This window comes from Eublepharis macularius, chromosome 5 (genome assembly GCF_028583425.1).
Source record: "Eublepharis macularius isolate TG4126 chromosome 5, MPM_Emac_v1.0, whole genome shotgun sequence".
NCBI lineage: Eukaryota > Metazoa > Chordata > Lepidosauria > Squamata > Eublepharidae > Eublepharis > Eublepharis macularius.
This window is the reverse complement of record NC_072794.1, coordinates 77,402,224-77,417,347: the sequence shown is the minus strand read 5'-3', so window position 1 is coordinate 77,417,347 and position 15,124 is coordinate 77,402,224. Positions and strand designations below refer to the sequence as shown.

General features: G+C 38.2%; 1 protein-coding gene across 1 annotated transcript in view; it reads left to right on the top strand.

Moving 5' to 3' along the window:
* ALG6 (ALG6 alpha-1,3-glucosyltransferase) overlaps positions 1-15,124 on the top strand; it is a 46,389-nt gene that overhangs the window by 16,245 nt on the left and 15,020 nt on the right. The window contains exons 3-5 of the mRNA XM_054981184.1: positions 3,464-3,548; positions 9,698-9,787; positions 12,464-12,552. Of these exons, the coding sequence (XP_054837159.1) occupies positions 3,464-3,548; positions 9,698-9,787; positions 12,464-12,552 (264 nt within the window). The remainder of the gene's footprint in view (positions 1-3,463; positions 3,549-9,697; positions 9,788-12,463; positions 12,553-15,124) is intronic.

Below are 15,124 nucleotides of genomic sequence, written 5' to 3'. Positions count from 1 at the left end.
GAGCTGTTAAGATGTAGTGGCTAGAGCGTTGACTAGGATTTGAGAGAACCAAATTTCAAATCTCTACTCTGCTATGGATGCTTGCTGAGGGACACTGGCCAGTCACAAACACTTAGCCTAACCTACCTCTCAGGGTTGTTGTGAGAATGAAATAGATGAGAGGAGAAAAATGTAAGCCATTCTGAGTCCTTGTTGGGAAGAAAAAGCAGGGTATAAATAAGATAAATGTGTTTTCAATGTTTAATTGTTAGCCACTCAGTCCTGGTAATTTAGTAAGTTGTTCCAGTGCTCAGGCCATCCTATGATGTGGAGGGGTTCTTTCTCAGTTGCTCTTATCTACCATTTTAAGTGCAAGTTTTTAATGGAGATTTTTATTATCATGATTTTAAATTTGTATTTTAACCTTTTATTCTTTCTTTTTGTAGAAGCTGCCCTGTGAACCCAGAAATATTGAGTGTGTCGGATATAAATGTTTAAATAAATAACAGTCATATAGAGGAAATTTTTGGCAAATACACACAGATGCACATAACTGGTTGCAGTGGCAAAATGATTTCTATACCAGCCATTATTTTGGTTACAAAAAGGCTGGTGAACATGGTGATAAAAATATGTCAGGGAGAGGCTATATTTTACACTTGATATGACTTTCTTAATCATATTATGTATTTGAGTTAGCTTGAAGTACAAAAATAGTTGTTTTTAAACCAAGGATTATGAGTGTAGAAACTAGCTCGAGTATCTTGGTTTTAACTGATATTTTTTTACATTGTGCATTTAACACCTGGAAACTGATGCTCTTGAAGCACAAAATGTGAGTTTGGGTTCCCAAACTTATTTTATTGGTGCTGCTCAGTGTGAAAGTAGAGTTGTGATCAAGAAGTTCAAAGTTGTTCTGCAAAACAGGCTGATTAAACTAGTACCAAATCAGCAAGGGTCAGCTGAACCCCATCAAAAGTGGGAAACATAATATCCTTCAAGATTTTTGCCTTCCAAATCAGCATCACTTTTGTCTTATCTAGGTTTAGTTTCAATTTGTTTACTTTTAGCCATTTGACCACTGCAATCAGGCAGTTGCTCAGGACCTTTACTGCATCACCAGGGGATTTAGATGAGAGATAAGGCTGGGTTAATTAACTTTAGATCAGTAATTCCAGAATGGTACTTTCTGAAAGCTTTATATTTGGGTTCTATCTGCTTTTCCTATTGCTTGTGTAGAAACTAGCTAGAATGTGTTTGACTGATCTTAAGCCACTTCTGTACTTTTTATTCTTGGGAACATGCTCTTCAAGTTTAAACCTAAGTCACCATAATAAAATTTGTACTGGTATACTGCTCTGAGGATGTGCTTACTAATAACTTTTGAAATGTTACACTTTACAGCTTTCCTCTCCCTACTGCCAAAGGACAATGAACACAGAACTATAACTCTCTTCTTTGGAAGCAGTTCCTTATGTGTACCCTAAGGCATCAATTCTGCCCACATGCTGCTAAATCTCATTGATTTCATTGGCAACCTAAATAGACAATATGGCATGTGTAAAACCAAACTTGAAATATATTTGATTTTTGAAGGACTAGATTATTTAGCTAGCTTGTCAGTTTAATTACCTACCACTAGAAATTGAGATCCAAGTACTTCTAATTTGGACCTATATCCTTTTTGCATCATACAAATATACCTAAAGCAGAATTTGTAATAATTGTTAAATGTTAACTGCATTTTACCTGGCTAATCTTGCAAGAAACATATTAGCTGACAAAACACTAATTCTTGCTTTGTTTACTTTTATCACTGCCAAAAAAGGCATAGCAGTGAGTGACTCAGGTCTTCCCTAATATTTTACTGTTCAGGCCTCAGTACCCTTTGGGTATTGTATTGTTAACTGAAGAGTGCATTTTCATAACTTCTGAGGTGTTATCACTAACTGGTAATTCTAGATGGTACCAGCATTATATATTGCATGTTGGTAAATAGTATATGGATTGGCAGTAAAAGCATTATACTGATCACATCAAGAAACCTACTGGGCATAATACCCTTCTAGGAGACGCTTCACATAATTCTGGTTTTGTCTTACAGTGCTCACCCAGACCACTTGCCAGTGTTATGTAGCTGTTTTCTTATTTGCTGAACTGATTTATTTTGCTTGTATTCATCCATGATAATGGTAAACAGGCAGAACAAAGTTATCAAAATCAAAGGCACTGGCAACAAATTTCACCTGGCAACTGCACATGTGTGTTTGTATACATGTGTCCATGCATGTTCCTATCTGTATGTCCACCTCAATGCAAACAAAAACATGGCATAATGACTCATATTCTGTTCAATGTCCAGCTGTAATAAATACTACACCATAACTTAAAAATGCTAAGGTAACATGGCTCACAGTAAGGCCCAAGTCCCACAGATTCTTACTGAGTGAGGCTCTAGTGCTTTTAATATTCTTTCCTCACAAAGGAAATCTGGGAGGACCATACTTGAAAGCTCTTTGCTAGTTGCTTGATATATTTATCCTTTCAAGTGTCCATTGAATGAGCTTCTGTTTGTAAGAAGGACTGACCGATCTGGAAACATTTTCTTGGAATGTCCTTTCTTGTAGAAGTTGTCTGTGTTACCAAGGGACAAATTATATCCTTCTCTGCTGCTTATGTGAAATGCTCAAACATAGATTATATGAAAGAATTATAGATGGTTTTCCTATATTTAAAAGAAACTCTTCAATCTCCATGAGGCTAGAGTCAATATCTTTGCAGAAATAACTGTGTGTTCTTAATAGGTAATTACAAGAGACAGGAACTGAATAATCAGTATGCTATAGGTATTTAATGTGATTAAATTGTTACTTGGAGCTTATTTAAGAAGAAAGCCATAGAAAGTATGCATTGATAGCATTTTTATATAAAACAGAAAAACTTTCTGACAAGAATAGTAAATGGGGGTGAAGAATGAGGGTGAAGTATATTAAATAAGATGCTGTAAATAAGAAAATAATTAGCTACTTATATGAGGTTCAAAGCAGAAATGGAAAATATTAACAGCTTGTAAAGGCAGAAATGTACGTATAGGACTGATTAACAGTGTACCAGTGAGCCTGTTTTTGAATGTCAGATACTACATAGTTAATATTTCTGATTATTTTGCAAGAAGTAAGAGTTTCACTTCTGCATCTGAAATAATTGAGAATAAAAAGGAATACACATCAAAGAATCATTTTGAATTCTGAAAGTACACTTCTGCCAATTTCCTCCTGAGATACACTTACCCTAAAAAAATGTAAAATACACTCAGATACTACAATTTTTTACAAACTGTCATTATCAGAATCATATTAATTTCTGGACAGATGAATTGAAAGCAATACTAGTGAACACACAGTTAAATAAGCTAACTAATCAGTATACCAATTAACAAATTAATAAGCTGATACATGTTGCTTCCCATTGTTTGGTTTTCTAGGTGCAGGAAAACCACCTTTGTATGGTGACTATGAAGCTCAAAGACACTGGCAAGAAGTTACCTACAATCTTCCAGTCAAACAGTGGTATGTCTTACTTTAAAATTTTAGATTTTCTTTATAAAAATATAGTCTTGTGATACATAAAGAAGGCTGAGAGAAAGGAACTCTCATCCTTCTTTAAGTTTTTAAATTACTCAGAATTTATAGTGTTCATATTTATCTGTATTTTCTTTGAAACATTTGCATTTAAAATGCATTGGAGCTATTGGGCAGAGTAATCAAAAAAGATATAGCACCTAAAAATAACTGTGTGATCTGTTGCTATTGGAGTTTTAGCAAAGCTGTCACAAAATGTTCCCTTCAAAAATATTTCTGCAGTTTGACAAGCGGTATTTTAAAATTATTTGTACAGATTTGTAAGCAATGTGTCATAGATCCAGAGGAGTTAGCCATGTTAGTCTGTAGTTGCAAAATAGTAAAGAGCCCAGTAGCACCTTTAAGACTAACCAGCTTTATTGCATCTGACAAAGAGAGCTGTGGTTGTTGAAAGCTTATGCTACAATAAACTTGTCAGTCTTAAAGGTGCTACTGGACTCTTTATTAAGCAATGTGGAATCTCTGGAAACCTGTAGTTCAGACAGAAGTAGTGGATTTCAGATTTTCATCCCTGTGCCTCAATACCATTGTTTCTGTTCAGCTAACTGTGTAGTTTTATTGTAGACCTTGAAGGCTGGCATAATGTTGGGACAACTGTCATATTATAGTCTCGTTGCCCAACTGGTAAGCTGTGCTACAGCAGGGAAAGGCAAGGTACATATAAAACTCTGTAGACAGACAGGCTACTTAAGATGTACTGAATGTATAAAAGTGAAGGAGGGTTCAGGTTGTGCTAACAAATTATTTTTGTTTTTTTAATTAAGAAATGTATATGCTGCCTTCAGGATCCTTCTGAAAGCAGGCAACAATAACAGAAATAAAACTATATGTAAAACACTAAATCCATCAATAATAAAACCAGTGATAGAACCAACAACAAAACTGCCATAAAAGGGTATCAACAGCAAGGGACTTTCTATAGAGATCATAGAACAGCAGTCAGGAGGGATACGCGTAATAAAAAACAATGGACAGCTTTAAAAGGATAGGATAAAACTTCATTTAAAAGCTCTGGTGAAGAGAAATATTTTTTTAGTGCAATCATGTGCTTTTACTTCAGTCTTAGCCTACTTATTTCATTGTGCTTGGACTAGAGTAACTGCATAGGATTGATTGCACTGTTAATCTGATGATTCTCAAGGGCGAGGACGTTCCAAGAGAGTTCTGTCTGTAACTGTCATCTGTGCCACCTTCCCATGTGATGGCACAGAGAATAGAGAGTGGGATGAAGATCTGAAAGGAAGATCCTTGGCAGTATGTGGAGGTGGTCCTTCAGCTACCCCATCATAAGACATTTAGACAAACAGATGAGACATTTTTCCCAGAGCCCTTAATGACCAGTAACTCCTTAGCTCAATAGTTAGGTTTAAAACAGGTTTTTAAAAAGATGATGATTTCCATTAGCAAGACTGTAGAAGACTTCTGCTGGAGACCATGGAGAGTTGTTGCCAGTTACAGTGTATATGACGCTAAAATAGTCAGTGGTAGTGAGTTGTTATGGGGCAGCACCATATGTTCCATTGATGAACATGGATACAAGTGGTATAGATACAATATAATAATGAATGGAACTATAATGAAGTTGCAAAGATGTGTTCATGCAGGAATAGTATGTTAGGGGAAGAAGAAAGGTCTGTAAGCATTATCAATATTATAAAGATTAATGGTCTATATTGGAATTTACAGTTAAGTGAATGAAGAACAATGAGGGGGTATTTATCAGTGGTAGGTACTGTACTCTACATCCAGTGAGTATTGCCTGTTTACAATTTTATTGAATCAACTGTTTGCAACAATAGATAGTAATCCACTGGAGTTTATGTCGTAGATGGCATTTCCTGAAAGCTAATCTTGAAAAGTCTTCGAAGAAGCTTCACTTTTAACATTATTCATGTATGCAGGAATGATATTGTCATTAGAGGTGTGCAAAACAAAACAAATGAGCCAGAAATACACCCAGAAATCACTGTTTCATTTCATTAAAGCAGCTTCTGGAACAGTGTACCAGATCTGGGAAACCGAATTATAACAATATACTCCCAACAAAAGGTTTGTGTGTTTCACTTTGTTTTTGTTCTTATGTAGCAGCAGTGGCAGCATCTTAGTTTTTATAACAGCATTCACCAATTGGACCCCAAGGGAAGATAGCTCTTACATTAATTATGTCTGTTGATGGGAAAGAGGAATGTGTGCATGAGTGCATCTCCCCCCGCCCCAAAATGGAATTGTCTCCTTGCCAACTGGATCCTCGTAAGGGGAGACCCCTTTATGCCTTTCGGCTTTGGAAACATTTGGAAGTGGGAATGTGCAGATTTCAATCATAGGCTGGGGCTTACATCTGAGTAGACCTTCTTAGGCTTGCTTTCCCCTCATCCTGAGAGCCATTCTACTACTATACCCTTTTAAAAACAATCCCACCTGTCTACAACAAAGGAAAACTTACGGAAAAAAACACAGGTCTGTTTAGGCGGTGGAGAGAATTCAATCATGCTGCCTGCCTGCGCTTGGGCAACACTCACCTTTTTCAGGGTTCATTAATGTGTGTGTGTGTGTGCGTGGGTGTGTAGTGTAACTGAGGAAAAACTCAATGGATCAGTGATGTAGAGGGAGGGCTGTTCTGTGTGATTTTCGGTGCTGTTAAGCACAAAAACAGCTACTTCAAAGAGCCTGGAAGCCCTCATTATAAAGAATGGAACCCAAACGCATGATAATAGAAAAAAAACCAAATGGGTTAGGTCTGAGCTGGCAATGCCCCATCTAGAGAAAACCAATACTGGTACATCGTTCCTTTGGAAACCCTGGATCCAAAACTGAAATGGAAATTTTTCCATTGCACACCTCTAATTGTCATGTACTTCACGTTCACTTCCTTTGTTCAGAAACAAAGTGCATTAAAAAGGTAGGCTGTAAACTACAAATGTGATTTGTATGTAGTTTTCCCGCTTATGATTTTTCTGAGCCAGAGGCACGAATTTAAATCTTTTTGCCTTTCTTTCCTGTCTTTCTGTGGAACCCATGCATATTTATCAAAGACAACCTTGACAGCATCTTTTCTTATATTGCTAGTTAAAAATGTGTCCAATCTTATCTTTTTTGCCCTACCAGCATACACAAACTTTTTTTCCTGTGGAATCTAATACTGAATAAGAGCACAGTGCATGAACTGAGTAGGATACTAACTAGTACATTGCAGAATATTAAAATTCAAATTAAGGAGATAAACTATCCTGGCATGACAAATTTTGAATGGTGGGATAAGGGGCAGAGATGCAGTTTTAAGAAATATGATTTATCATGAATTGTTCATAAGATACTTCAGGCTGCTCATAAGGTATTCAAGAAATATCATTTATTGTAATAAATGTCAAAAATTGGCTGCATTTGAGTGGATAGACTGGAAAAGCTGAGAACTTGCCCCTTGGCAATTATAAAATTCTAGTCACTCTGTTTCACAGAGATTTAAAGGATCTGATGTCTTATTTTTGTAACTTTTATTTTCATTGAATAAAACCTTCTGCCTTTCAACTTGAAGATGTGGCTAAATTCTGGCCTCTCTCTACAGAAACATAAGTACAGGAGAGTCATATGAATGAAAATCTGTCGCCTTTGTACTTCATACTGTCCTCTAGAGATTATTTTATTTGAATAGTTGAATTTGTTATTACTAGCCTGTCTGAACAAGTTCATGACCCTTGTCACCTATTTAAGAGCATTGTATCAATAAGTTACAACAGTTCAGGTAGGTTTAAGTCTTCAGAAACTCCTAATCTTTTGTAAATCAATAGCACAGTCTGGATATGCTTGCTCTGGAGTGGTATTTTCCCCCTAAGCACCATGTTTTTTGACAGTAATCACCAGTCATTTTTCTTTATCTTCACAGGCTGAGTCTTGTGGGGGTTTTGTTTTGTTTTGGTGGGGTGTCTTTTTTTCTTTTTTGAGCAAAAAAGATTAACTCTAGATGCATGAAACTTGTCTTAATTATGGAATAGCTTCTGCAGAAGATTGCATAACTACTTAGTAAATGTGAGTTAAGTATGAATTGATTTTGGTTGTTTTTGAGAGAAAACACACAAATGGTATTTCAGGTGTATTTACTCCCAAGCCAGATTCCAGAATATCTTGAGGTACTAAAATATCACATACACAAAATCTGTTTGAAATGTGCTGTGGGTGTTGTGGAATGCAATGAATTCTGCCCTGACAAACATCTGCCACTATTGCTCACTAATGCTTTTGATATTTGTGCTATTATTTTTCTACTCCAAGGTCATATTTTATTGTGCTGAGGTAAATATGAAGCCTATTGTTCCAACTTATGGACAACTATAAACTGTAAGTGGCTGTACAAAACAGACACTGTTTACTAATGTACAGTTTACAATGTTATAAAAAGACTAAGTTGTTGAGAAACTTCTCTTTGAATTTTGCCAAGAAGGGCAACTGAAATGACCATTTATCCCAGCATTTTTGCTGAAGAGACTAATATAACATACAACAAATCTGTAGTTGTTATACACTGTCATTCTCACTCTGAGAGGGAGGGCATCTTAACCAGCGAAGGAACACTCAGCTTCAGCTCTCCTGCTGGATAATGGACTTGGAGGTCATGGTCTTGATATCTGCATGAAATACTGAAATACTGATTAATGAACTATTCACCGGTTGGACTTTGATGAGTATTGATTGATCCTGATTATAACGACTGATTGTTTATTGTGAAGAGCTTTATATTTATATTGTATATAGTTGGATTTGGTGATTGTTGCACTATATTAGCACTTGGCACCTTTAAAAATATATGGAAATACATAAAAACTTCATTATAGTTTGTTTGTGGAACCCTTGAGTTCCTTTACACTGGAGTTTCTTTAGTGTAAAGAGCAACCAGTAGCAGATAAGCAGAGGTGGTGAGAAGAGCATGCCATACAATTAGATTGCACCTCAGAGGATCCTCTTCAGCAGTAGCTGATTTTGGTGGGAATAGCCCGTGTGCCATTAAAGATGGTAGATGCTTTGGCTTGGTGTTTATAGCCACAGAGAAGCAGTCAGGGAGACAGAACACCACTGTGGAATTAGGTAGAGATACCTGCCCTTCCTTCCAATCCCCATTTTCTGAATGCCTCCCTGGATCTAGCAGGGCACTCACCCTGGATGACTAAGAGCACAAAAAGTGGCTTACTTCCTTTTTTCTTTACTCCCCTCCCTTTACTCTTGAGGGTGGCGAAGTTGAGGCAATGAAGGATATAGAAAATTTCAAGGAAATCTTGGATGGCTTCAGTTCCAAGGAGGATGGGAAGCTCACCTTCTCTCAAACATGGGAGGAAGGGATTTCTTCCTGGTACTGTCAAACAGGGGAATCAGACAACTTTTACAATAAGGAAGAAATGGAAATGTCTGAGAAGGAAATAGTAGTCCCAGAGCACCCCAAATGCCTCTTTAACCAAGAGAGCTATCAAGGGTTGCTAGCCAAGACTCTGTTGGCACTGAATCTCTCAGAGCCTAGCTTGAATACATTTTTTCAGTTTTATTTTGTGCTCTCAATTTTCTGTTCCTTTTTCAGTTGCACCACTTGACTCAGTGCCTGATGCTCTTGTTATGACAGCCAAATTGCTATCTTGTCAAGGCAAACCCAAACCTTTCTTGTTGGTCTTGGTATATTCATGTCAGCTCAAGATCACTGCAGAATACCACAACTATCTGGACATCCTCAAATGTGCAGATGGAAATGAAATTAACAGAAACTATGTTTACAACAAGAGTTTCTACAAGACTTTACATATACCAATAGATTTTGGATCATTCTATCTCTAAAATCTGTTTCTCAACACATTTTACATAAGGCTTTCTCTTCTGCCTTATCACAGACGTTGACAATTGTATCCAGAGTAAGTATGAGTCCAGATAAGTTATTTGTAGAAAAAAATCTGTAATACAGATTCTGTGGAAAATAAAAACATTCTGCAACTGTATATATTTAATGGAAGATTTGTTTATTAAACCAAAGTTAAATTACACTACTTTTCAAAGATGATGTAGCGTTGTATTCATTTCAGGGTTTCCCTTTTGGTTTTTTTCAGGTATTTCAACACAAGTGACAATAATTTACAGTACTGGGGTCTTGACTACCCACCCCTTACTGCTTATCACAGTCTTTTGTGTGCTTATGTGTAAGTATATTGTGTAAGGATTATTTTATATACATCTTGTTTCCCAAAAGTGAGTGAGATACTAAGCCTGGTTCAGAAGTTTGTTGGATAGGTGAGAGTTCTGAGACTTTAACTACGTGAAGGCTTTCCACATTTATGATAAGTTATCTCTGTATGTGCATCACCTTCAGTCTGAATGAATTGACCCAAGCATCTAAACGAACAGAGGATGGCACTTGGCTTACACCTGTCAACTATTTTACGCTACCTGGGTCAAAGGCAGGCTTTGGAAAGCTGGAGTATTTATTTATGTTATTTATAGCCTGCCTTTCTCACTGAGACTCAAGGTGGATTACACAGTCTGAGGTAGTACAATTTCAAGGACAATGTGTGCTATCTGTTGCTTGGTTATGATCCTACTGGGTACTATGTTGTTTAATATGGCAGTATTAGAATTGCTGCTCTGTTTCAGCATTTCTTCAGCTCTATATTGGATTTCTGCTTGTTTTAAATCTTGCAAATTTACATTTATAGACTCTCTTACATTGTTTATTAAATGTCCTTGAAATTGACTGTACTAACTGATGGATCCAGGTGGGCTGTGTCAGTGGCCCCCCTACCTTGTGCTGCGACCACAGGGTTTGCTTGGGGTGCAAAATGGGTTGAGCTAGCCCTGTCTTCAGTATTTTATTTATTTACAATATTTTTACCCCACTTTTTTGCCCTCATAAGGTCACTAAGGTGGTTAACAAATTAAAGTCTCATCTTAAGATGCACTCAAATGCTGCACTGGCTCCCAGTTGAGTTCTGCTTACCTGCAGGACTGCCACTCCCATTATGTCCCCTGTAGGGCCTTGTGCTTTGTGGATAAGCAGTTCTTGGTGGTCCCCAGCCCAAGGCACATTCGCCTGGCGTCGACCAGAGTCAGGGCCTTTTCTGCCCTGGCTCCTGCCTGGTGAAACACACTACCATTGGAGATCAGGGCCTGTTACAGTTCTGCAGGGCATGCAAAATGGAGATGTTCCACCGGGTTTTTGGCTGAGAGCCAGCAAATTGTTACCTTCTTTGACCACCAGGCCCCACCTGCGACTGCCTTGGGCCTTGTATTACGGCTGTGCCCATGGTCTTTTTGATAGTTTTATAGTAGCTGTGTACTGTTAGAGGCACCTGCATTTGGTTTGTTAAATTAGTTTTATACTTTAATGATATTTTGATGTATATTTTATGTTGTAAGCCTCCCTGAGCCCAGTTGTTGAGAGGGCAGGGTATAAATCGAATAAATAAATAAAATCAGTGCACAAATACATCATTAAAATAATTTCAAACCAGAGCTTAAAATGAATACAAAAATAAAATACAGTTAAAATACTGAGAAAGGAGGAGGGATCATTGATGGAATGCCAGGCAAAACAAAACATCTTCACCCACTGGCGGAAGATGGTAAAAGAAGGGGACAGGCAAATCTCCCTGGGGAGAGAGTTCCAGAGTCAATTTATTATGAATGGGGAAGACAGTGTTCACTGGAAGTTCTATGTAGCACTGAAGTTCCTGTATAACATTTGATGCTACTGAAAAGCATTATGTTTATTTGTGAAACCATGAGGACATTTTGCCTTCAATTATATAAATTTACATAATTCGATATTTGATGCTGGAATAGGAAGGAGCTACTTGTAAGCAGTGTGTGGAAACTCTTCCATTCTTACCAGTATAAGATTACAGTGTTTCAGATCTATCTACAATAAAGATGTGTGTATCTGGTAAAATAAATATTATGCAACTATTATACGTGGCAACTTACAAACTATATGCCCAGTCTTTACTATATGATTGTGCTGACCATTTAGTAAAGTTACCAAAAGCGAGACAGTTCATAATGTCCTGATTATCTAGTGGATAAGGTTATTTTTTGTATCTAGTATGATATTGACATATTCTATATAAACAGTAATCTTTCTTGGAATAAATATTTGAACATTTAAGCCTTTGGAACATAAGAGGTCTATGTTGTTTAATGTTTTGTGGCCATGTGCTTTAATAGCAATCTTGGATCATTTTCCAATCTTGACAGAATTTTATGTGATCACAGAAGCTACAAGGCCATGGGGAAGGTTCAGGAAAGTAGTTTTACATATTCATGCAAATATTTCCTATTGTGAGTTGTGGAAAGGGAAGGAGTACTGTGTCCCTACAGAACTTGGACTTCACACCCTAGTATTAAAGCTTCAGGTGCTCAAGCTTGCAGGTGGTGTTTCTCAACTTGGGGAACAGATAGATACGAGGATGATGCATGTTAAAGAGTTTGTTTGAACTGTCAGAAATCATACAAGAAGTTTGGAAGTGTGATGTATTTACTGAGATATTATAAGATTATTTCTAAGGTATTTTTTCAGAATGGCCTTCAATCAGTAAAGGAAAGCCTTCAAAAATTGGATTTATAGCAGGAAAATCCCACAGATTAATCCAAGATGAAGAATATGAATATAGGTGATAAATTTGCTCAAAATCCATTGTTCTCAATTTTTTTACATTTTTAAAACCCCCGTGTAATCTTGTTCTATAATATGTGAAAGAGGAGTTATTTTCAGTTCAATTTATTGCTAATCAGTATTTACTTACTATTCAGTACAGTATGTGCATATTGTTTGTACTGCTAAACTAAACAGCTGTAGAATTGTTTCCTTTTTATGTTTACAGGGCAAAGTTAATAAATCCAAGCTGGATTGCTCTGCACACTTCTCGTGGGCATGAGAGTCAACCACACAAGTTATTCATGCGAGCAACAGGTAGAAAGCTACAGTATTTCAAAATGAGCTCAACATACTGCTGCTAAGCTAAGCAAGGAATGTTTTGGGGGTGGGATAGATGCATGGAGATAAGTATGGAAAGGTACCTACCAACTATTTTTTTGCATTATAATCTGCAGTGGTCCCAGCCTAAGTAACTTTGTGTTGTTGACAAGAATACTGTAATTAGATTGGTTATTAGCAGTGTGGTTTTACGGAGGGACTATATTATAGTGATAGAGTGCTTGATTTGCATGTGCATGGATCCGTGTCCAATTCTCAACACCTCTAGTTAATAACATTTGATTTATATACCACCCTTCAGGATGATTTAACACCCACTCAGAGCGGTTTACAAAGTAAAAGTATGTTATCATTATCCCCACAACAACAATCACCCTGTTAGGTGGGTGGGGCTGTGAGAGCTCCTAGAAGCTGTGACTGACCCAAGGTCACCCAGCTGACTACAAGTGGAGGAGTGGGGAATCAAACCTGGTTCTCCAGATTAAAGTCCCGCGCTCTTAACCATTACACCAAACTGGCTCTCGGGTAGCAGTCTTGGGAAAGCAACCTACCCTGAGACATTGGAAAGTTGCTGCCAGTCAGAGAATACAGTATTGGGATAAATAGACCAATGGTCTGAAACAGCTTTATATGTTCACAGGCTATATGATTGTACCTGTGTAACCAGGAATTATAGAGACAGCTGCTGTTAGAGTACCATATCTAAAGGATATTAGATATAAGGGTATTATTAACAGTTTTCTCATTTTTCATAATAGTGTTATTAAGTCCTGCTATATCAGATTTAATAGCATTTTGAATTCATAAACATTATTAACTGTGCATCTTTAACTTCTCTACAATATTCAAATAATGTGAAATTTGACGTAGACTGACCAAATCCATCCAGAATTAGAGTCATTATTTAGACTCTAAAGATGTCTCTGTAAATGTATTGGAACTTTCAAGACGCAATATAAAAAAGGCTTTTTACCTGGAACTGACTGGGGTTGGTGAAAGTATTTTTAAGATTTACTGCCATCTTTTAAATAAAGAGAAAATGACACAGAGGGCTTTTAAATATTTAGTTAATGAAGCTGGGTTTCTCCCAAAATCTCTGGAATTTGTTACCAGAACTGCTTTTTATAAGGGGGAAATTAGCTTAGCAGTCTGTAACTAAAATTAGCGTGGATCTAACCAACGTTTACAGAGGTCCCGATTCCAGACACTCTAGTGACAAAGAGGCAGACTACAAATAGGTTCAATAAACACGTGTATTTACTAATATTGTGGCATAAGCCTGAACTTGCACATACACACAAGAAAGCATACAAGGACTAAGAAATACAGAGTAAGAAATATAGAGATGTTTGCATTAGCAGGTTCCCAACGATGATAAGGGAAATACTCACTATCCTGAAGCGGAGCAGAGACACAACAGCGGGGTGGTCCAATGCCAGCAATGGATCCACGGTCAGACAGCAAGGGGTTCTGGATAGGAATGGCCTGAGCACCGTGTGGTCTGAGGGACCAGCTTAAATACTCTAAAACGTACCCTGGGGCTGGTGCTGTACTTGGTGGTTCTCACAGATTAAAACAAAAGGTTCTAATGGGTTACTGAATGGCTTAGATGGGCCACTTTAGGAATCTGATTGCGATAAGTGACACCTCAGGAAGAGGGGACAAAAGAGGGAGGGGGAAATCCGAGTGGGCTGAATGGATGTTCCAGCGGACAGGGCTTGTCCTGATGTCATCAGCTCTGGAATGCGGAGGTTTCTTTGAGATGCATTCTCTAAGTGCTTGGGATGGTCAGCACTTAGTTCCTTCTCCGGGGCGGCTCCTAAGATATGCAGAGCGGGGCGAGGTACTCTCGCTGCGGACGTGGTGTGCCCGCTTCGCCGAAATGGCTTCTCAAAGCAGTCTTCTTCTCTCGGTCTTCTGGCTGCCTAAGAACAAGGTTGCCGGCAGGGCATGGTGGAGGCTGGTTTGCAGGTTGCCCGGTAGCGAGGGCAAGCTCGGGGACTGGCCCGCGGGAGGCTCCAGGCGGGAACTGACCAGGGAGCGCCTAGCCAGGCTCGCTGGAGGTTTCCCCTGCTAGCAGCGGCTTGGGCCCAGATGAGGCGGGCTTCCATGGAGGCAGGGGGAACAGCACATAAAACACAGTCCAAAGCAGGGAACAGGCACGGTCCGTGGCAGATGGCAATGCAGGCATGGGGCATACTTGTAACAAAGTCCAAACACACACTGGGGAGTCCAGATACAGGTCTAGGCAGAGCTGCCCAGGAAGAGAGTCCTTTGTGCAGTTATCCAAACATGGAGTCAGGCAACTAGCACAGTCTATTGCAGCAGCAAGGCAATTAACAAGCAGGCAGGAAACTGACACGTGTACCAGAACACACATGTGCAGGGCAATCTTTGTGTAGTAGTAAAGCAGCAACGCAGGAAACTTTAACACAGTCTATGGCAGGCCTTAAAGCAGGAGAGGGGGCCTACTTGGCGACAAATTATATATTATAATTCTATGTATGAATAGAATTATCTATAGAATTATATCTATCTATGCAAAACC